Source organism: Accipiter gentilis, chromosome 12, assembly GCF_929443795.1.
Source record: "Accipiter gentilis chromosome 12, bAccGen1.1, whole genome shotgun sequence".
In the NCBI taxonomy this organism is placed as follows: Eukaryota; Metazoa; Chordata; class Aves; order Accipitriformes; family Accipitridae; genus Astur; species Astur gentilis.
Window position 1 is genome coordinate 32,402,732 of NC_064891.1, and position 21,140 is coordinate 32,423,871.

The 21,140-nt window shown below is 39.4% G+C and overlaps 1 protein-coding gene across 1 annotated transcript in view; it reads left to right on the forward strand.

The window, feature by feature from the left end:
* Nucleotides 1-21,140, forward strand: part of COL25A1 (collagen type XXV alpha 1 chain) — a 317,940-nt gene that overhangs the window by 273,081 nt on the left and 23,719 nt on the right. The window contains exons 21-30 of the mRNA XM_049815415.1: nt 9,833-9,895; nt 10,610-10,678; nt 11,596-11,640; nt 13,657-13,701; nt 14,256-14,333; nt 16,539-16,562; nt 18,014-18,058; nt 19,649-19,693; nt 20,000-20,080; nt 20,825-20,887. Of these exons, the coding sequence (XP_049671372.1) occupies nt 9,833-9,895; nt 10,610-10,678; nt 11,596-11,640; nt 13,657-13,701; nt 14,256-14,333; nt 16,539-16,562; nt 18,014-18,058; nt 19,649-19,693; nt 20,000-20,080; nt 20,825-20,887 (558 nt within the window). The remainder of the gene's footprint in view (nt 1-9,832; nt 9,896-10,609; nt 10,679-11,595; nt 11,641-13,656; nt 13,702-14,255; nt 14,334-16,538; nt 16,563-18,013; nt 18,059-19,648; nt 19,694-19,999; nt 20,081-20,824; nt 20,888-21,140) is intronic.

A 21,140-nucleotide genomic window follows, 5' to 3' on the forward strand; every position in this document is an offset into this window, starting at 1 on the left:
TTCAAATGAACGGACTAGTTGTCTGAGGATCATGTTTACAGAGCTTTTATGTTCTAAACATAAATTGGAATTGTCGGATGTTGAAGGACTGATACATACAGGCATCTTCAAGACAGGTGAGAAGAAAGAGGCAAGAGAAGACTCCGTGTTGCCTAATTTTGAAAGAATTTCCTTTAGTATCTTCTAGTACTTCCGTGTAAAGAAAAGAAGATCTAGATATAGGGATAGTCGAGACAGAGGAAACTCTTGGATGTAGTTCTGGTCTTAAATATTTACCGTTTGACTATTGTGTAAGGAATTGAAGTCCCTTTCTTTAAATCTGTTAGGTGAACTACAAATTTGCTTTCTTGTGAATGAATCTCTCGACAGTGACAGGCCATACTATGAAATGTTTTAGGTAACTGTGCACATGCACAGCACTCTTTACAAATACTAAACCAGCCTGTGAAAACATAAATGCCAGGCCAGGCCCTGGACCATATCTTTCCAGCTACATCTCATTTTCTCATGGTTGAAGAAGCTTCCCAAGGCATCCAGTCCAGTACGCTTGAACATGTAGCCAAACTACTTAAAGGATTAATAAATACTAATCACTGGGAAAGTTTCAGCTTCTTATAATGCCATTTCAATTAATTAATCAATGTTCCCGGGAACCTGTTAGAGCTTGGTTGAACGTGATACTGGAGTCTGAATGAACAGTAATATTGGACGGACATCCAAGTATCATATCTGAATTCAGAGTATGCAGCAGGGTCTTTTATCACTTACTTTTCTAGACCCATTCACTACACACATGCGGATGTTTTGAGAGTTCTTCCTGTTCTTTTTCGTTCTCTCCTCATTGTCAGTTGGTGCCATGGAGGAAACACAAGCGCAGTCAGTTATTTCCAAGACAGTGATGAAGCTGTCTGTGACATGCTGGAGAAACGTTTCTCAAGCACCTGTTGCTGTTTAGGAATGGCTGGAAACTTAATGAGCCCCTGAATGTGTTCCACCATGTCACTTGGGAAGCGAGTAAGGCACCTAAACACAGAATATTAACTCATCGCTCTGATATCCCCCAACTGACACCAAGCAGACGCAGAATACTTTCTGTGAAACACAAACTTCATATATCTGTTTTACCTCATAACTTTCCTGGGATGATACAGACAAAGCAGCACTCACTCACCGTAATGGAAATCATGCGTACCCGTGTTCGTTGTAATGGCAGACATCTCTCAAATCCACTGTGTTGCATTTCCTGGGATTCAGGCAGTGCAGTCCTCAGCTTCCCCGCTGCAGTGGGAAGCCTTCACGGAACACAAGCCTCTTCTCGCTAGCAGCACTTTATGCAGGATCTGGCTTTTCTTTAGCATTTCTACCTCTGTTTTTAAAATAAATACTGAAACAAAGCTTGTGAGTGCAACTAAGTTTTTATCGTGTGGTGTTCGTGAAAACTGCTGTTGAACGATTTGGCACAAGAAAAGAAAGGCTGCTTAGCCCTTCTGCTTTTGGGAGGTAGGGAAAGTTTTTGGCATTTTCAAATCCAGTGGAACTGGCTGATTCAATAGACTTGCCAGTATACAGCATCTTGTATCTTTTTATACAATTACTTTGGATTCACTTCCCTGGGACTGTGCCTGAGCAAGGTTTCAGAAGAACCTGGATAAGGGTATAGGAATTTGAATAATTGTTTTTTAATTTTCTTTTTATGAAAGTAAAAGCAGTTCTAATTTTCATCTGTTCTCTACTTAAATTTTGTTTTCTGTTCTTAAATCTTTTTTTCTGTTCGTATTCAGAGATCTTATCTTGTGACTTTCCTAATTCCATGTAAAGACTGAAAAACTTGCTGCTCCACAGAACTTATTTTTTTAGCTCTAGAAGAGTTGATACTCTTTTCACCCAGTGAGTTCCGTTACAAAAGAAAACTTTCAGAGAAAATGAGAAGCAGAATTTTCAAGCTGGATACACAGAAGTTAGTTTCCTATTTAAACTCTTTTAGAAAAGAGAGCAACTGTTGTTGAAGGTCATGTGTTTAGAAGGTGCCCTTGTCATCTGGTAACAAAATGGAAGGGAATCTGAAGTAAATGGTAGTTCCAAGCATTTCATTTTGGAGTTAACACCATTCACCACCTATAGGAAACTTCTTCAAACTCCCCTTTTCCCCCAGGAGTTCTTAGGAAGGCTGAGCACATTTTCCTAATTCATTTTTCCTTTTCCATATTTCCATTCTTCTTCCTGTTTTTCCTCCTTGTTAGTGACTGTTACCAGGAAACCTGCAGGGCCTATATCTCTCCGTTTTTTCCAGGACTCGGATATTCCTGCCCAGGCTTCAGTTCATCTTTATTCTATAGGTCACCATACTCAGAACTCTTTGTAGCTTGAACTCAGGAGCTGGAAGGGACCAGCTGACCTGGTGACAGGCATCTCCGAATCCTGGGTACAGAGATGTGCTGAACATGTTAACTGCAGCAATTGAAAATTGTGGGAATTCAGCTTCAAACCCTGCTTCATAGAAACTTAGGTTTCTCCCTGATATGCACTTGCCTTAGCTGGTATGTATGTTGAAATATTCAAGTGTGAACTAATTTCCAACCTTTCATCACTCACCTATAGTGTTCTTAAGAGTGGGTCATCTGCCTCAGCAAAGGAAAATGTGCAGTGTAGTATAGATCAGATACTGAGAAGCAGACTACAAGGATGCATGTTCTGGGTGAAAATGGGAACTGATCTAAAAGAATAGGACTTAGTACCTGCATTTGGAGGGCTAGTTTTCAGAAGTAGCTCTATGCATGGGTAGGCAAAATATAAAATAAAATAAAATTACACAACCGTGCAATTAATTTTCAGTATTCAGTTTTGAGAGTGGAACTATCTGTACAAACATATATCTGTGTGTATGTAGTTACATATCTAGCTTTGTTCGTTCATGCCTAGCTGTCTGGTTTCCATATGTTATGGCAGTAATCAGTTGCACAGGGTAGATGTGTAATTTCCCAGAACTAATTTTGAGAATCAAGGCCAGAAAATGAAATCATCATTAACATTGGATGGTATGCATGTGTCAGGAGTGTTTACTGGGGCGTTCTTTGAGATATATGCAGTTCTTATTAATCTGTCAGAAACTGTATCCTCCAAATTGTGAAAGCTCTCATTTTCTTTCCTGGAAAAGGCTAAAACATAAGTAACTGAAATGCAGGATGTTGTTTCCGCTAAAGGTATTACTAGTTGGAAGACTGAGCTTATAAGGATCTATTTCACAGCATCTGTTTCATAGCACAGTTTAATTTTCCTTTGTAAAAAAAAAAAAAATCCAAAATTTTGAAAACAGCTGAATAAGCTGAGAGTCCAATATTCTGCTGTATTCAGAAATCAAGTATTTTGTCATCCACAAAGACTTGACATCAGTAATCTGAAAGTATTTGTCTCAAATACACAATTGTAGATGGTCAGAAATCAGTGCATGCAATAAAGTTTTTTATCTTTCAGAGTAGCAACACAAATTCCTTAGATTTGTCACCTAACTGTTTGCTAAAGGAAAGAATTTGGGGCCAGACTCTTCATAATTTAGCAGTTCAGTCATCGCAAACAATTAAAAATGAGGCACTCATTACAACAAGTGTTTTTATTCTAGTCCTCAAAACGAGGTACCATGCTGATTTGAATTATAATTAGCCTGTAAGTAAGAAGTCCTTGATATGACTAATGCATGCAGAATTAATCAGAATTATTACTGGTTCTGTTAGAACTCTTCCAAAGCAGCATACCTTCTAAGCAGGCAGAACTTAAAGGCAATGAGAAAATTAGGCTCACTAAAAAGCAATAAATGTTGTACAAAGTAGGGCTCATTGTGAAGCTTCAGGGTTTTAACCAGGTTGTAAGGTTTTATTTCTCTAACTCTAAATGAATCATAAAGGCTAAACGTGCATTTGGAAATTCTAAACCAGAATTGTTTTTCTAAGTTTAGAGACTGATTAGGGAGTAAAGATATTGTTTCAAATGCGATGAGTGAGCCAGACAACCTGTTTTAACCGGCCATTTCTGGAGCCAGTTCTGAACTGGTATGAAAAGCCTTAAGACCTTATAAAACGGGGTTAGGTTTTTTTATCAGATTTCCTTTTACCTTGCTCATTTCCTTCGTACGAGCTGAAAACCGTAGTCCTCCCGAGAGCAAAATTCCCATGGACATCAGGCTATATATAAAGTCCCTTTAATGCTCTTCATAGCGAGAAAGTATAAGGTGCCAGTCTCTCTGACTTGTATAGTCTGAGGCCAGCTGAGTTTCTGAGAAATTGCTTCACTGGAACTGAGTGCCGCAGGCAGGGCACGAGCAAGCACGGCTTCACCGATTGCCATGGACTGCTATGTTCCAGGCTCCTGAGAATTTGGCCCTCACTCCTCTCCAGAGTGGAAAGGTTGCAGTATTCTGGTTAGATGGCAAACTCAGAAAACAAAGTCTGAGGACAGCACATGGCAACTTCTGGAAATCAACAGGGGCAGCAGTGAACCAAATGTAGTTTATTATAAATTCATAGCTGTTCTCCCAACTGCCTTGCATCTGGGTTTTGGGTTGGTTTTTTTTGCAAGCTCTTCTTCTATATATGTCCACCCTTGCAGGATTCTTTCAGCAGAGTTAGGCAAGGAAAGGACATCATAATGGTTTTGTTTTAAATATGCCTACGAGTGAGTCAGGGTGACATTTAAGACAAGCATACCTTGGTCTCTTGATGTGATTAAAATGAGGACCCTTCCACGTCAGTGCTTGTCAGAAAGGACACTTTGGGCTCTCCCAAGGTCTGTGACTGTTGAGGAGTTTGCAGGCTGCCCCATGCCAGACGCAGGATTTTTGGAGAACCGCTAGACCTACAGGCAGGAGTTGAGAAGCTCCAGGTCTGCCCCTGAATTGTGTGTTGGAGCATGTCGGGGTTCTCCTCTATCCCAGACAGCGAGGTTTTTCCATGTACAGAAACTGCGGGGTGAACCCACATTACCAGAATGCTCCACAGAATTTCTGGATGCTTTGGTGTGGTTTGCCAACCCAGAGGTGTGCACGCAGGAGTCCCGGCCGTGGCACGTTCGCGCTTGCAAGTCAACGCCAGGGAAAGGTGCGTGGAGGCACAGAACTGCCGTGGTCCCAGCACTGGGGCAGACACTGAATCAAATATTTCAGGACCAATGAACTATGCAATAAAGGTGAGAGTTTGACATTTAACCTTCTCTGGCTAGTTCTGGCGCATAGCGCTAGATAAGTATAAGGACTGAAATGACATTGTTCCTTGCGAATTCACGGTCTAAAGGTTGGTTTAGTCTCATTTCTATGGCATAGAGAAAATAATGCAGTAATTTGATGTAGAAGGAACATAGTAAGGTGGCCAGGAGACTTTAAAAAAAAAATAAATTTAAGAGCTCTTGCACGGTTTATATCCGTAAAGGGAATAACTCGCTCGTGTGTTTTATGGCTTTAGCAACAATAAAATATTTTATCAGTGACTTCAAATGTAGGACAGCAATTTCAGAAATGGAAGTGAATTTATTTCATTGTTACAGAAAGTTGATGGTTTGGGCTCTTTTCTGCAGCACAGGTTTTCTTTTGGGGCAAACATTGATCTGGATGGGAAAATGTGTGTTATATTCATTAAAAGGATAATTATAGAAGCAAGAGCCTTCTGTGGGAAAACAGTGTATCCAACAACTGCTGTTCTCTACTGGCTGCTCGTATCAGCGTAGAGCTGTGTATTTCAGGCACTGGAATGGACTGGGCCCGTCTGTGAGAACAAAGTTTCAAATAATTATGTTGTTGTGTGTCTCAGCTGTGCAATGAAGGCTAATTCTAACTGAATATGGTATTAGGACTACATTGTTGTTAAACCGTTGCCAAATTAGTGGTGTTTAAAACCGCAACTAGCATTGCAAATGGGATTTCAGCTGTTGCAGCTTTTTAAGCGAAAGTCCATGTTTTAGCCAATTACAGGTTCTATAAAAGTTAAAAGAAGACAGCGACAGCAAACAGTGTGTCTTAGGGTTAATCTCTAGTATCAAAGCTAGCCTCTGCCTCAGCCCATAGAAGCTTTGATCATCATGAAAACCAGTTAGGAATATGTCTAGATAATAATCCTCATAAAAATTTGACTATCTTCTGAAGTAAATTACAAGGTGGCTTTTTTACTGTTAAATTCTGATGGAGCTCACATTACGCTAGGTGTACAGCATGCCATTACAGGGCCCTTTTCTGTTTCAGACATTTTATGATAAGAGGTGAAAGCGAACATTAACAAGGTTTGTGAATAGTAGTATATAATTTGCTGTCTGACCAATTAGTATTTCTACAGTTGACAAACACTTGAGGGTGAAAATGGGCACGCATAGAGGGAGTCTCTGAGTCTTTTAAAATATTAACATATCAAGCCATTTTAAACTATTCTTTAAAAGATAACAAATCACTCCTGTAAACTGGAAGCAGTGCACAAGCTTGTTCATTTTTTTTTTTTAATACCAAGCTGCCTGTGTTGTATGACTGATACAAATTGCTCCAAGCCCTAGCAGCAGATGAAATTCAAATGCTGAAATTCATCCCTTTCGCTTCCTGTGCAATGTGTCAACTAAAATGCACAGAGAGTCCTCACTTGCTGATGGCTTTCTATACAGCTGCCAAACAGTATTTCAAATGGGGGAATTCCTTGCTCTTCTTTCAAAACCTACCTGTTTAAGTCCTCTTTCCAGATTTTGTGTTCCTGCCCCTGCTTTCACAGGCAAAGAAGCTAGTGGTAGATTCTTATTAGATAAAGCTTCGGGTTTATTGTAAGAAGTTGTAGTGAGATGTTTAGAAAAGTATTATAAATCTTGGTTACTCCAGTTCCTTGCATTCCTCTCAGCATTTCACGGTAGTTTGGAACAAATTCTGAGTTCATTTAAGCAGGAGACTTAAGATCAGGAGATGCTTCAGTGAATCTCAGAGCTACAGTGTTGTCAAATCAAAGTGCAGTTGCCAGCAAGCCTTCACTCTTGCTTTCCTGCAGTGATGTGCCAGCTAAATCACAAGTGTCGTGTATTTAAAACAAAAACTAAACCCCTTGGTCCTTAATGTCCTAACCACATTCCTCTATGGCTCTGGCATTGGGTTTGTGTGATGGACTAATCGGAATGGTCTCTTCCTTGCCTTTGCATAACAGACATCAGCACGTCTTACTGAGAGGAAACTTTTCTTTACATTTCACACATCATTGGCAATGCTAATTTTGATAGATTCTCATTTCTTTTTTTGCTATCTGAGTGGCATATAGGATAACATAAAGTTGGAAGCCAGCAATTTTTGCAGAATATAATTGCAGGATACAGTAGATACAAGGAATGGGCATTGCTTCTCATGTAACAGTTTCTCTTCTGAGTAACTGAGACAGAAATGCCAGAGACAAACCTGAGACGGTTGTTACCTCCACTAGCTTTGAATGGTGCAGAAGTATACCCGATGAGCATTTTAGTTAATGCCTTATGCTGTGGTTACACTCAGGAAACTTGAAATATTCCAGAGGACACGACTTAGTTTCAAATCATCCAAACATGTTGTCTTTTGACTTAGAAGCTTAGTTCAGATGGCAAATCAGATCTGTCTTTTAATCTACTTAGCATCACTAGCACTAGATAGAGGGAGAGTTACATGTTTTTCTTAATGTAGCCAGGTCTTAACTACTGCATTTTTTTTCATGTGTGGTAAGAAATACACTGTAGGATCATGTTCAGCTTGGCATCCACCATAACCGCCACGTCTTTCTCAGCAGAGCTGCTACTGAGCCAGTCAGTTCCTAGTCTCTACTGACACACAACTTCTTCCACTCCACATTTGAAAATGTTTTAAAGCTCTGTGTCATTTAAGATCTGTTTTCTACTTGTGCTAATTAAGTCACCAGCTTCCTCCTTTATCAATTCCACTAGCTATGGCAAAGCACCTTTTTCCTATCTGTTCAGAAATTTGGGGGGAAGGTGGGACTTCTTTTTGGACTTTGGCCAGAAGTTTTCTTGTGGTATGCAACTGGTATAATCCTGAGCAAAGTGTGAGAATTTGACTCAAAAGCTGTGCATCAACCTCTGAATGACACTTCTAAGCCTTACCACAGAAAAGATCGAATCATGTAGTCTTCTTCTACCTGAAGTCATAATTAGCTGGCCAAGAAATTAGCCCTGGTAAAGCCAGTATTAAAACAATCTGGGGCTATCGAGTCCCTTCTCGTTCTAAAATAAATGATTGAAGGTGCATTGTTCTTAATTTACTGACATTAAAGTGCTTCCATCTGCAGTGACAACCTTATGTTACTCTTGCTGGTATGCGCTAATACGAAGACTTATATAAACTGTGAGGTTATTTTCCTATGACAGCAAAAACCCGATGTTTCTCTGTGACATGTTTGTCTCAGTTTATTCCTTTGTTATCACATTTTGAACCATGACCAGCTGGAACTTCCTGTGAGAAAACTCATTATTTAATTGTATTTTTTGATAATCTAAATTAAGGTCACCGAGAGCTCGCTATGGCCCTCCATACAGCCACAGGAAAGGTATCTCTGGTTATAGGTTTGCCAGAGACCTGCTTTGCTTTGAACTGTTAATGATGGATTGCTGATGAGAGTGCAGACGAATGTGCAAGAATACTTCCTTATTTGCTCGCCCCGTGCAGCATACCTGTATTACTATGGAGGCCAAGAGGTGAAGAGAAACATTATCCAACTGCTTATATTCACTGTCTCTAGACGTTGTCAGTAATTATATCAATACAGGATTATGACACATCTGCCTTTTAGCTATTTAAAGAGGCTTTTGATGGGTAATTTTTGGTCATTAAGTTCAGGGATATTGTTAAAAGGCTAATAAATATATCTTTATTAATTGGGCGACACTACTGATTTTAAAATTTACAATAGCTTACGGGTATATCTTCTTGATTCAAATTTTTGTGAAAAAAATGCAAGATTAAATAGCAGGAAACCTTGTTCAGGGGAGTTTGTGAAGGAAGACATGTGGCTTATTAATCTTCCATTATCTGCCTTCAGGCATGGCGATAGGTAATAAAATATGTCCTTACTCCTCTGCTTAATCCTGCTTCTGCTGCAGCTCAGCTTGATTCCTGCTATATGTCTGTTATGTTTGTACAAATGAATGGGTAGGAAGGGGGCAGAACAGAGGGGGAATGAGAAGAGCTGTGGCTCTTTCCCAGCTGTTCACAGCCAGAGAAGTTGTCCGGGTGCAGAGAACTGAAGTATTTTCCTGTCAGTATGAGGAGGGAGAGTACCGTGGGGCTGGGAGTCTCTGACTTGAAAGGAGATTGCTTTTGATCTCCTTTGGGGGGATGATGCAGCTAAGTACCTCCCTTGAAAACCCACTGAAACAGTACCACCTGGCCTCTCCATTTGTCATTGCTTTGTCGTACCCTTACTCTGTCTGCCGTCTATTCACGTGCTGCAATAGAAAACTACCTGGTAACACATGACTGAAATGAACTGTCCCTTTTTAAATTTAGGAGTCACTCAGAACTCCCCTCCTGCCTTCAGACTGCTTTTATATTAGTTTGGTATCTTACGTTATAGACCAGGTTGCATATTAACAGTCCTTAACCTCATAAAAACTATGTTTGACACCTTCTGCTTCATTTGCATTTCATGTGCTGTGTGATGGCTTGCTACAAGAATTTATGCTGATAAAAGCTACCCATGATGAAAAGTATGTCTATATAACTGTTACATCACAGCTGGAAAGCTGTAAGCAATACAGGGAAAATACTATCCAAAAGAAACTTGTGTTACTGTAATTACATACTGCTAAAGAAATAATCTAACTTTCCTCTCATACTGTATTTTTAAAGGGTGAACCAGGTTTCATCGGTCCGCAAGGAGAACCGGGGTTGCCAGGGCTGCCAGGAACAAAGGTAAACATAATTGTCCAACACTCTGGTGAGAAGCCCTTAGAGCCAATGTCAAATTCAACTTCCTCGGAACTGTACTAATGGAGAAAAATGTGAAAAGTCATAGTTCATGGACCAGTGCTATGATATACGTGTCTTTGTACTGATGCCCTCAAACAATGTGAAGGCAGATGTTATATCCATTCATACCTTAAGTTCATCCATTGCCTTCGTTCATGTTAGCATCCCAAAACTTACTTGTTCAAGAGGTAGAATATGCATGACTGAAGAATCTGTCTTTTCCTAAATGTTTCTTTAGAAAAAAAGATTAAAAGTGTGTTGCAGGTATTAGAACTTTGATACTACACACCGGACTGAAAATGCAGATCCACTAAACCTGTATTTTTTTTCTTTCTTCCTATGGGGTTTTTTTTAGCCACTGTATGGCAGTTAGAATATTATGAATCCTACAAACAGTCTCACAGTTTGGGAATCTTTATTCCAGTCCTTTCAGAATAGGGAAAAAAATACTTTACAAATCCCATTTCCATTTTGAAGCTGCCTTCTTTTGCCTTCAAGACTGTATTTACTCGGGGGAGAGATCCCCAACCCATTACATGTCACAGATGAACTTGGAAAAGTTTTCTTCTGATGGTTTGGTTTCTTTGGTTCTGCTGAGTTGGTGGTGTGCTGAAGACTGCCCAGTATGTTGTGATATATGTGTATCTGTTGCAACAGGGTGACAGAGGAGAGGCAGGCCCTGTTGGGAAGGGTGAGCGAGGTGAACCTGGAGTCCCTGGACCAAAGGTCAGTCTGATTTTACATTGGAAATGTTTTGTTAGTTTTACACCTATGAACACATCTTTTCCTGCTGAAAAAGATAGAACAAAAACTCGGTGAGTGGGCTTTTAAATGAAAATGCTGTCAAATACTTCAGCTCAGACCAGAAGACAAGGGTAGTTTTGTGTTCACAGCTGTGGATCTGCAGTCTGAATGGACTCTTATTTGGTCTACAAAGTAAAGACTCTACCTACATACGCTGTCATGGAGTTGGCCTAATTCATTCCAGCTAAAGTCCTGACCTCCAGGTCCCTAACTTTCAGCATCGATGTTTGAACTCTTTGACCAGTGTAGCTGTTGAATGCAGAGAAAAATCCATTTTGCATGCTGTTTTTTAACTCTGTTAGAAAGAGATCTTTCTAACTACATTTTAGCATTGTCTTAGTATTTTCCACTGCATCAAAACCATCAAGTTTTCCTTTCCTAATATATCTTGAAAATAATAAGGCAGATTCTGTGCTCCTTGGCCAGTTGGCTTGTATTCACCTGAACTGTTGGGAAAAGAAACTGTGGTAACACTTTGTTATAATCTCCTTATTTTAGGATGTTTAACTATCTTCTCTATCTCTCAGCTGTCATTTTTCAGGAGCTATAGAATGACATAGGTCATTCCTGCAAACCAATGTTAATGATGTCTACTCTTTACTAATGCCAATACTACTTTTCCTTTGGAACGGCGGAATCTGTGGCCTTTGCATGCTGGTGTTAAAGAATATATTTACTCCAGGTGCTATTAAATTCAGTGCCTTTACAGATTCATTATCCGGGTCATATAAAATGAAGTATTTCTGCTGTACCATACTGTAGTTAGTGATTACTAATTTCTTTTTCTCTGCACTCCCATTTCTCTATCATTTTTCTCCTGTCTATCTTCCTTCAAACAGGGGAAAACAGGTGAACCTGGATCTAGAGGCCCAAAAGGGTCAAAGGTTAGTAGTAAAGAAACCGTCTTTAGTGGAGTAATTAATACAATGATTTTTAGGATAAATTATTTGTAACATTTCACAGAAACTTCACTTATCTCTTTAAAAGAACCTGTAACAGTCTGCGGTGTTCTTTATAAGTGAAACCTTCTGACTTTCAGCTTTAGCTGTTAGAGTCAAATCTTATGTGTTTTAAACACTGTGATTCTAGTTCTTTTCCTGTTATAACATCTATTCCACTCTGCTCTGGTTTTCACTGTGCAACTTGGTTTTTCTCTGTGTAACTGATGTGGGTTAGTCCTCCCACGTGCCAGGAACCAACACCTGACTATGCCTGTGGAGATTTATTTGTTTTCACAAGAATTTTGTGGATCTACATTTTGGTGAGTTAGGAATCAGCGGTATTCCACATACTGCAGGCTGACATATGACGGCCAGAAGTCCTACAAAGGCAAGACTTGTAGGTTACATTACTGTATTACCTACTTTAAAAAACGACTTTGATTACATCTACCTATACATCCATCTTTATATAGATAGGGTTGGTTCACATATATGTAGAGAGAGATAAAATATATGCTTTTCTATTATTTCATCCACTGTGCAACTACTGTGCTCACTGGACTCCTTTGTGTTATATTATGGAGTCAAAGCAAAATGAAAATAGATTTGTTCAGGCGGTTATTGAGTCTACTGTCAGAATAAAGATGCAAGACAACACAGGCTGGTACTGTTTGCAGTACTTGCAAGGTCCTCGAAGAGCGGCCCACTCACAGTGCTTAAGGATATGATTAAATAAGTGCCACTTAACCTCATTCATTCTCATCAGAAAGAAACGTTGGAAAGTGAGGGAGCTCATGAGGGGATTAAAGCATCAGAGTGGGTAGAAGAGTACATCAGCCTCTCATTTGCCTACAGTACCTGGGCATCTCCCAAATGCACCAAAAAGATAAAAGATACCCCCTTTAATTTCCTTTTTATCAAAAAAGGATACACAATTTTCATTTTATCTGCATACCTGTCTTGAAAATATGGCCCACAGAAGTCAATCTAGTGGTTGAGAACTTCATTTTTTAACAATTCCAATGACACATTCACCACCTGCTGCCAAGGCAACACTGAAAGGAAAGGCAGATGGCAGAACCTTGATTATGTCCTGCCGCCAGCCTGCTCTCCGTATTCCTTCGTTAGCCCCACGAAAGTTTTCTGTATTTTCTATTACCACTGGTGAATTAATCATTCTTCCCTGACTTGTGCCAAAGTTTTATAGATTTCAACAGGAGCAAAAGTTGCAGTTCTTACCCAAATTAATTTTGAGTAATATAAAAATATAAGATCTTGCTATGAAAGTGACTGTAGGATGAAATGAATTGTAGTCACTGGATGTTGGGTTATGAACGCATCCATGTTTGAAAGTCCCTCCATCGCTTAAAACATATTACTAATAGCCAGGCAGAAAAAGCTGTGTGCAAGATAGTAAAGATCTTAAGCGTGTTGCAGTAAGGGAGTGAAGGAACTCTAATGCTGACAGTAATGTTGTGTTTGTAGGGGAGGCAATGACTCAGAGCAGGGAAGTTCAGAAAGTTATTGGAGTTATGACCGCAGAAAGAAAAATTTATACTTTGAAACACACCTTTAAAGAAGTTGTCGAGTGTTTTCAGACTGAGTGATTTCATTTCTCCAGGTTTCTCTCGAAGCTTTTGATAAAAATACCATTAAGAATAGGGAAGTTATACCAATTAGTTAATTGGTAATCTGTCTTTTATTGGTTCTTTGGGATTTCTTATTCCAAATCAATACAGCATTCTGTAACAATTCGCACAGAGCCGAATGCATCATTGTCAACCCTGCCACTACGCAGATTTTGAAGGAATTTTTCCTTTAGTTAATTAAGATCCACATTCTGTTTGTGATGAGAGGCCTTTTAAACCGGTTCATTTCAGGTAAACATATTTAAAAGGGAAGAACTACACGATGTATTGTCAAATGGCATATCAGTTTTCAAATATCATTTTTACATAGGGTGATACCGGGGATAGAGGTGACACGGGATCTGCAGGTCCACGGGTAAGTCTATTTCTTATTTCAGCTGTTTGTTTTGTACTCTTAGATTCAGTCCACGCTACGAATTAAAATTGTAGCAGCAACTTAAAGCAAGTTAAACTGGTGAAATTCGGCACTTGACTCTGGTGAATGAACGTTGCTAACTGGCCTTTAATATGAATAACAGCCCTTGCTACTATTTGAAGTAGTCTCCTGTTCACAGTTCATGGGCTAGATGTTACATGCCAGATGTTCTGACATTGTTCACAGCCAATACAGAACTAGAGTATAGGAACTGCTTAAATATTTGACCTCAGAGGTTTCATATATTCACTTTCCCACTGCAGCACAAGACACTGTGGACTGATTTGCTTGTTTATATTTATCTCTTTTAAAAAATTGTTTTCCTTTAAAAACAGTCTTTAGTTTAATGCTAACTTTTGTGGTTTGTAGTAATATATTTTAAGTACAACAAGATTCCAACACTGCACGATCAAGTCAAAGCATGTGTCAGTAGTTAAGTGTCTCGAATAGTCTTTGGCAGGTGTCTCAAAATTTTTATGGAAAATATATTACAGGGACCACCTGGACAGAAGGGTGACCAAGGTGCAACAGAGATAATTGATTATAATGGCAACATCCATGAAGCTCTGCAGGTATGCAAACATTAACAAGGCTGGACTGGCTTAGTCTGGTCTGGGAAAAAGCAGTTTGACAGCATTGTATTTCTCTTTTGTGTAGACCTTGAAAACATTTTGTGTGCAAAGATTTGCTGAGCTTATTAATCGGGAATCTCTTTCTACACTCGGAAACCAGGTTTTCTGTTTGGTGTTAGACAAACAGTTTCCTTGATAAAATTTAGCTGAGTGAGTTAATTTCATTTCCCCTGGAGAGTATTGACATCATCTAATGAGGATAAAGCTGATTCGTTGCCGGCTCTGGTGCTTAGTGCTGAATTCATGTCATAAACCACATACATAGGTTCAACAGAAGCGTCTGCTTTTCAGTTCACATAGTATAATATTGACATTTCTTTTTTTCTTCCTTTTCCTCCTCCTCTTCCTATAAAATACAAAGAGCAGAATATTTGAGATTTGGAAACCTTGTAACATGGTTCCATTAGCAAGCTGTGGATTCAATCAGCAACTTGAGTATGTTAAATAGACCAAGCACCAGTCTTTCCACTTACTCATTTCCAGAAAACTTATTTTGACTGGTGTGCAGAAAAGTGTAGAGGATTAAAGTGGGGTTTACAAAAAGAATGAATGAGTGTTTGCATAAAAGCAAAGTACCGAGTTGACATATGTCATTGCAGTCAAGGTGATTTACATTGCAGTATACTCAGATGCAAATTCTGTGCAGTATAACTCCACCAAAGTGAATGGCTTGCTTATGTGCAACCGAAGAGTGAATTTGGCTCATTGTGCATCTGATCATTTTCTCACTGAAGCTGCTGAACTCTTTTTCTTGCATTTACTCTGTGGGAGTGGATAGATGTCTGGCCAGTCATTTGGTTTTCAAGACTCTTTTGAAAAATAAAAAAATCTCACTGCCTTTACTAAAATCTAAAAGCCTGTATGTCGTTAAGGCTAAGTCCACTCTTTCATTGTGAATGGTGTCTATGGGGAAGTCCACATAGGTATGTTGGGAGGCTCTGCATTATATCTGTCTCATTTGGTTTACTTTTAAGGGAATTCAAACACACAACTTTCAGTCTTTCAAATCACTCTCCAAGTTAGATGCCTAAAGTAGCCTGAAATTAATGTTGCATATTACCAGACACAGATTGACTGGGGGCTTTAGCTCCTCATCTCCTGCATTCTGTCTTTGTATCTTAACTCTGGCATCAATGTTACTGTCAAGCTTCCTCAGAAAAGCTGCAGCGCGTGGAGTCTTAAAAAGAGACTAAAGCCTATTGCAGCGGTTGAAACATATTAGGAGGCCCTTATCCCATTGTAAATCTTTTCAAATGTCATCACCTTCTGATCCAGGGCAACAAATAATTGATATTAATGGGAATGGCTGTGCAAGGATGGTATAAGTGAGATTATATAGGATCCGTCAAAAATATCCTTGCCAAATCCAGCTCAGTCCTTTCAGATGGCAAGCACCCGTTCCTAAGTCTCCTGGTGCCAAATTCTTAGGGGCTCTGAGATTTCCAGGTCTCCCATAGAAGTAAATGAGAACTTTCAGTGCTCAGCACTGAGCTGTGAACTTGTGCAGAATTTGGCCTGCTGATTTAAGAAGTTGACAAGAGTTTGCAAGATCTGGGCTGCCTGTCTGGTTTTTTTTAGAATTTAGTAATAAATCATCAAGCAGCCTAGAAGCTTCAGAACAATTTAGTTACTTTGCTTTGTGCCTCCTACTCAATCTCATGTGTCAGCGGAGAATAAGATGTCTTAGTCCATCAGTGCTGAAAACTGCGATCTTAAAATTATCATCATAGTTTGAGCAAGACCCCTGCTGACTGTAAGTGGCTTTCACTTGGAGGACCAGATACAAAATTCATGTCTCTATCAAAATTGCTCTTCAGACCTATTTTGCAGAATTTCCTAAGGGAAAAGGCAGTAGCTGCAAAAGTTTAACCTTTGTAGGAACTTTTAGTCATCATTTATTTGATCTCTTAAATTGTACGAGAACCTGCAGTCTTCACCTGTGTAAAATCCTGATTCTCATAGAAGCCAAGCAGCTAGTACAACAATGGGAGTTCAAAATAACCTGGTTTTTACTCTTATTTTTTGGAGGCATGGTGTCTCCCAGATGCAGCATAGGTTTTGTAGAGATGATAATTGTAGAAGCAGAATAATTTATATCTTTGTTCAATTCTGGTAACGGTGTCTCTTAATACATTTTGCCAACAGAGGATTGCCACCCTGACTGTCACGGTAATTCCTATTGCATGACTTACTGTGTGTTGTAGAACTTCCTTGTGTTGAAGCATGTTCATAGTTCTGCTAGTTCAGGACATGCCTTCGTTGGATGTCGACCTGGTTCATCATCGGATGTATTTATTTATTTGCTTGGTGTTCCCATAACAGAGAACCCATTGTTGAAATCCATTCAACAATGGAAGCGGTTCTGCTCCTGCTGAATTAATGGCAAAACTTCAGTTCACTTAAGTAAGACACCAGGAAAATACAGAACTCCGTATTTCTGTAGGTACACAGGTAGCTGCTTTGGAATTTTTGGTATATGTACCCCTCTGTGTGTGTCTACATGGGAGTCAAGCAAAAACATGAAGCAGGATTTGAGTACCAAACAATTTTCTATTATCAACCTTATTTTCAGGGCAGAAATTCACTTCTTTCAAATTGGCTTGTGAAGAAACTTCATTTGGGAGTTTTCAGACTGGATGCAAATTAATTATTTTCTGAAAAAAAGGCCTGTCTCCGTTAACTATAAATAAGTAAAGCTAAGTACAAAGCCAAAGTATGAGGAATTTTCTTGTCCCACCGTATCAGATCTCAGAAATAAAGACAAATTTTCCAGCACCTGTCCCCAAAATTATGTGGATGACTGAACGCTCCAGTGCTCTTACTCCAGCCAATTTCTGGGGGAGGTTTAGCCACATCAGGCCAGAGACAATTTCTGAGAGCACTGACACCAGCTCGGAGATGCTTACAGTATTGCAGGTTCAGCCTTTCCTTAAAGCTGCAGACTTGGTATAAACAAATAATTTACTCTTCTTTTTGTTGCAAGTTCTTCTCTGCAAGATTGCTGTTAGTGCTGTTTTCCCATCTGTACAAGTGCTGCCTTTATATTAATGGAGGGGATTTGTAAATGTTGTTGTTTTATTTAAAAGCTTCCCCACTGTGCACCATCGAGACAAATATTTGATACGTGACATTGTGTTCACAGCCTGAGGTAGAAATGAAAGAAATAGTTCCAACTTATTCCACGGCAATTTCACGAAGCACAGCATATTCCCAAATGCACTTAGCATCTTTTAGCAGAATCGTCTTTGCAATCAGTTGGAGATTTCTCCCGACCTTGGGTTGTTTTGGATCAGGATGTGAGGGCCGGCAAATGTGGCGGAGGTGAGTTTTGGTGTCCCTGCCATTAAGAGGAGCTTTGCCATTTCATCAATGGGAGCAGCAGGACTTCATTATAAAATATGAGCTGTACTGTTATTTTAACATTGTTTTTTGTGGTACCCTTCTGGTCGTTGAGAGTTGTCGTAAGTTAACAACTTGTCCGTAACTGGTCTTGGTTCCCCTTGTGTTAAAAATCTAACTCATTTTGTTACGGTAGCTATATTAACATTCAGCCTGTGTTTACATGGCAAGTCCTGCAAGAATTTATTTAAAAGCTGAGGGGTTTGTATTTTTCTGTTTAGGGGCCACCAGGACCACCAGGACCCCAAGGGCTGCAAGGGCCAAAGGTGATCTTCCTTATTTTACCCATTGTATTTTAGGGGTGGAGCTGTTCTCTGTTTTTTTACTGATGCGTCCATACAAGTACATGGACCTCTCCTGTACAGCGTATTTAACTGTAATTTTACCAAATCTGGCATGTTTCAAACTTAGTCCTAGCCTTTTGAAATGTAGCATTCCAGAACAGGTGCTTTGTTTCGTTGGCACACACGGCCGCTGAGCTGAGAACCAGCAAAACTAATTAGTACTGAACCAGGGCAGAAGCATCTCCCCCATGGATCTGCACTGAGGCTGTTCCCCAGGACTTTGCCAAGTAGAAGCACGACCAGACAGTGGCTCCTAGGCATCACTTCTGGCTGGGTGGGAATGAGGTAGGCAAAACTGTGTGCTAGGCACCACTGGCCACAGTGCGAGTGCATGTGAATGCAGCTTTTATATTACACTGGTGCCCACCCAAATAAGCACAGTGTTTTCTGAATGTCAGTAAAAATTAAAACACGCACGTGTGGGTAGGAGCCTGGCTGCAAACCCAAGCCTGCTAATCCCACCTGGCTGGTGCTATGCGCAGTACCAGAACTGTTAGTGAGCAGCCCACACAGAGGCAATGAATACCATATGCTGCACTGTTCTATAAAATTTCAATAATAAATTTGCCTATACTTAAAAAAAAAAAAAAAAAAGAAGTGTCGCAGTTAGTGGACCCTCCTTAAATTGCTTTTAAATTAGTTGAGATAAATCTCCTATTTCTTAAATACTAGATATATCGTATCTTCTATTAGTGACTCTAAGCTCTTCCAAGAGCAAATACCTGTTGCTTCAATAACAAGACTAGAGACTTCAATTTTAGGCTTCATCCAAGGGATCATATGGAAATACCTCACATTATACATGTTAATAGTTTCGAGAAATTGTGAGAAACCAGAATGGAATACACAGTTAAGTGTGCAGAAATGGCTTTCTGCGTTAGGATCTACCCAGCATTTCTGCAGCCTGGAGTATGTTGGAAAACACAAAGGAGTTGGAGTGTGGAAGAGGTTGTGTTCCTTCATATGGGTGAGCATTCTCATTCGAAATTAATGACATAAAGCAGAATTCAACCTTACAGGAGTTTGGTGCCAGTATCAGAGTCTCTACCCATCAATGTAACTTGCTCCCTTGGAGAATGCTGTTCAGGAACCGGTCATAGGGCCACGTTGTGAACGTGAACTCCTTCACTGGGTGATTTATATTAGCCAGGGAAAGAAAACATTAAGTGTCTGTCTAACCTACATACGTAAGGAACCATGATTCCGCATTTATTCCAGTAACTGACAAGGTTTCTGTTAGATTGGGGTCTTTTAACCAGGCTTCTGAGGTTTCTTCTTTTTCCTTTCTTTTTTTATGCACTTGTCTGGCCTTTATACAACTCAAAGTTTGTGTAATGGCCTAATCATCAGGGCTATTTATTCAATATGTTGCATATAGGTACTATATATATATATATATGCTGTTCTTTTTGACAGAATATGGTGGTGGTGTTAATTATGGCAATTTCTCTGGCTCTTTCCTCTAACATCTGGGACAATTGGGATAATCCAATTCCATCTTATCTTTTGCAGGGTGAACCAGGATCCCCAGGAACTCCAGGTGTCGATGGGGAGCAGGTACATTATGCATAAATCATGTAGTGAAGATCATGAGAGCAACCATAGGTTATTTCAGGAGATTACTTCTGTGATCCCACGTTGTAGCTTAGATTTCATAATCTAAATAATAATGATAGTAATTAATAAAGAGCATTATTATGCAGCTGCATACTCTGCGGTCTAATAATGGCTGCATTTCTACATATTAATAACAAAGGTCAAGCCATAGAATGACTTAATCTGTTTATTAGGATCAAAGCTAGAATTCTGTTGGTGTGTCTGGGTTTTTTTACACATGATGTGCTGAATAAGTACATATTTTAGGGTCCTAAAGGCTCAAAAGGAGATACAGGTGATCCTGGAATGCCTGGAGAAAAGGGAGGAATTGGACTGCCTGGCCTGCCAGTGAGTATGAAAAATAAATTAATTTTAGCTACAATACTTGTATTTTTTTCTCTCTTCCACTATCAGGAGATTCCAACAGTTCTGATAAATTGCAAATGGGACAGAAAGCATTGGGGAGGAAAATTCTGAGACTGTTCTGCACCTAATCTAGGACGAGGTGTAAGATTGTCAGAACTTTTCATTGCTCTTACAGTCAACAGGATATCGCTTTGGGAAGAGAGAGTTTAGTCAGCACGCTGATCAGATTTGTACCTCTCTTGAAATGTATAGCACAACTTGGGCAAGTGTAGCTTGTGGGAGAAAGGAGCTATGTTTTGAACACTTGTCAGCAATTACAGATGACTTGGAGGAGGGAGAGAAAATGCATCAATATTTATGGGATGCATTCTTCCTATCCCTATATACATATATATGTACAAATGAAATTTCTCAGTAAAAATAGAAACAATTCCAAAAAATGTATCCATAGTACAATATATCATGAATGGAGTGCCAGCTTAAGGACTTGTCGTAAATATCATGCCACAATTCATAGCTGACAATATCAAAGCATACCTTTACAGTTGTTAACAGTTATTAATAAAGTAACACCAAAATTAAAAAACAAAAAAGGAATTCCATTATGTGTGCTGTATTATTCTTTTAAAAATTTATAATTATTTGCAAATAAATATTATCATTTCTAGATTGATTGCTAATAAGAGTAAAGCTGTTCATAAACGCTGTTTTGTAATGATTTTGTAGGGAGCCAATGGTATGAAAGGCGAAAAAGGAGATGTTGGTTTGCCTGGTGCCCAAGGTCCTTCAGTAAGTCTCAGTGTGGTGTTGCAGTGAACACAGTAGTCCAGTAATGGATCTCCAGCTTTTGCTTCTGAACAATACTTAATATTCATGACTGATCTTTCCTGACATCCTTGATGGTTCCTACACTTGAACTTTAAAAACATTTTTCTTCTTTTAATAATTTGCCCTTTTGAGAATGAACAGACTGCTGGTCATAGAACTAAATACTGTTTAATACATTCTAAAGATATAATCCTGTTCTGTTCTGTTCTCTCAC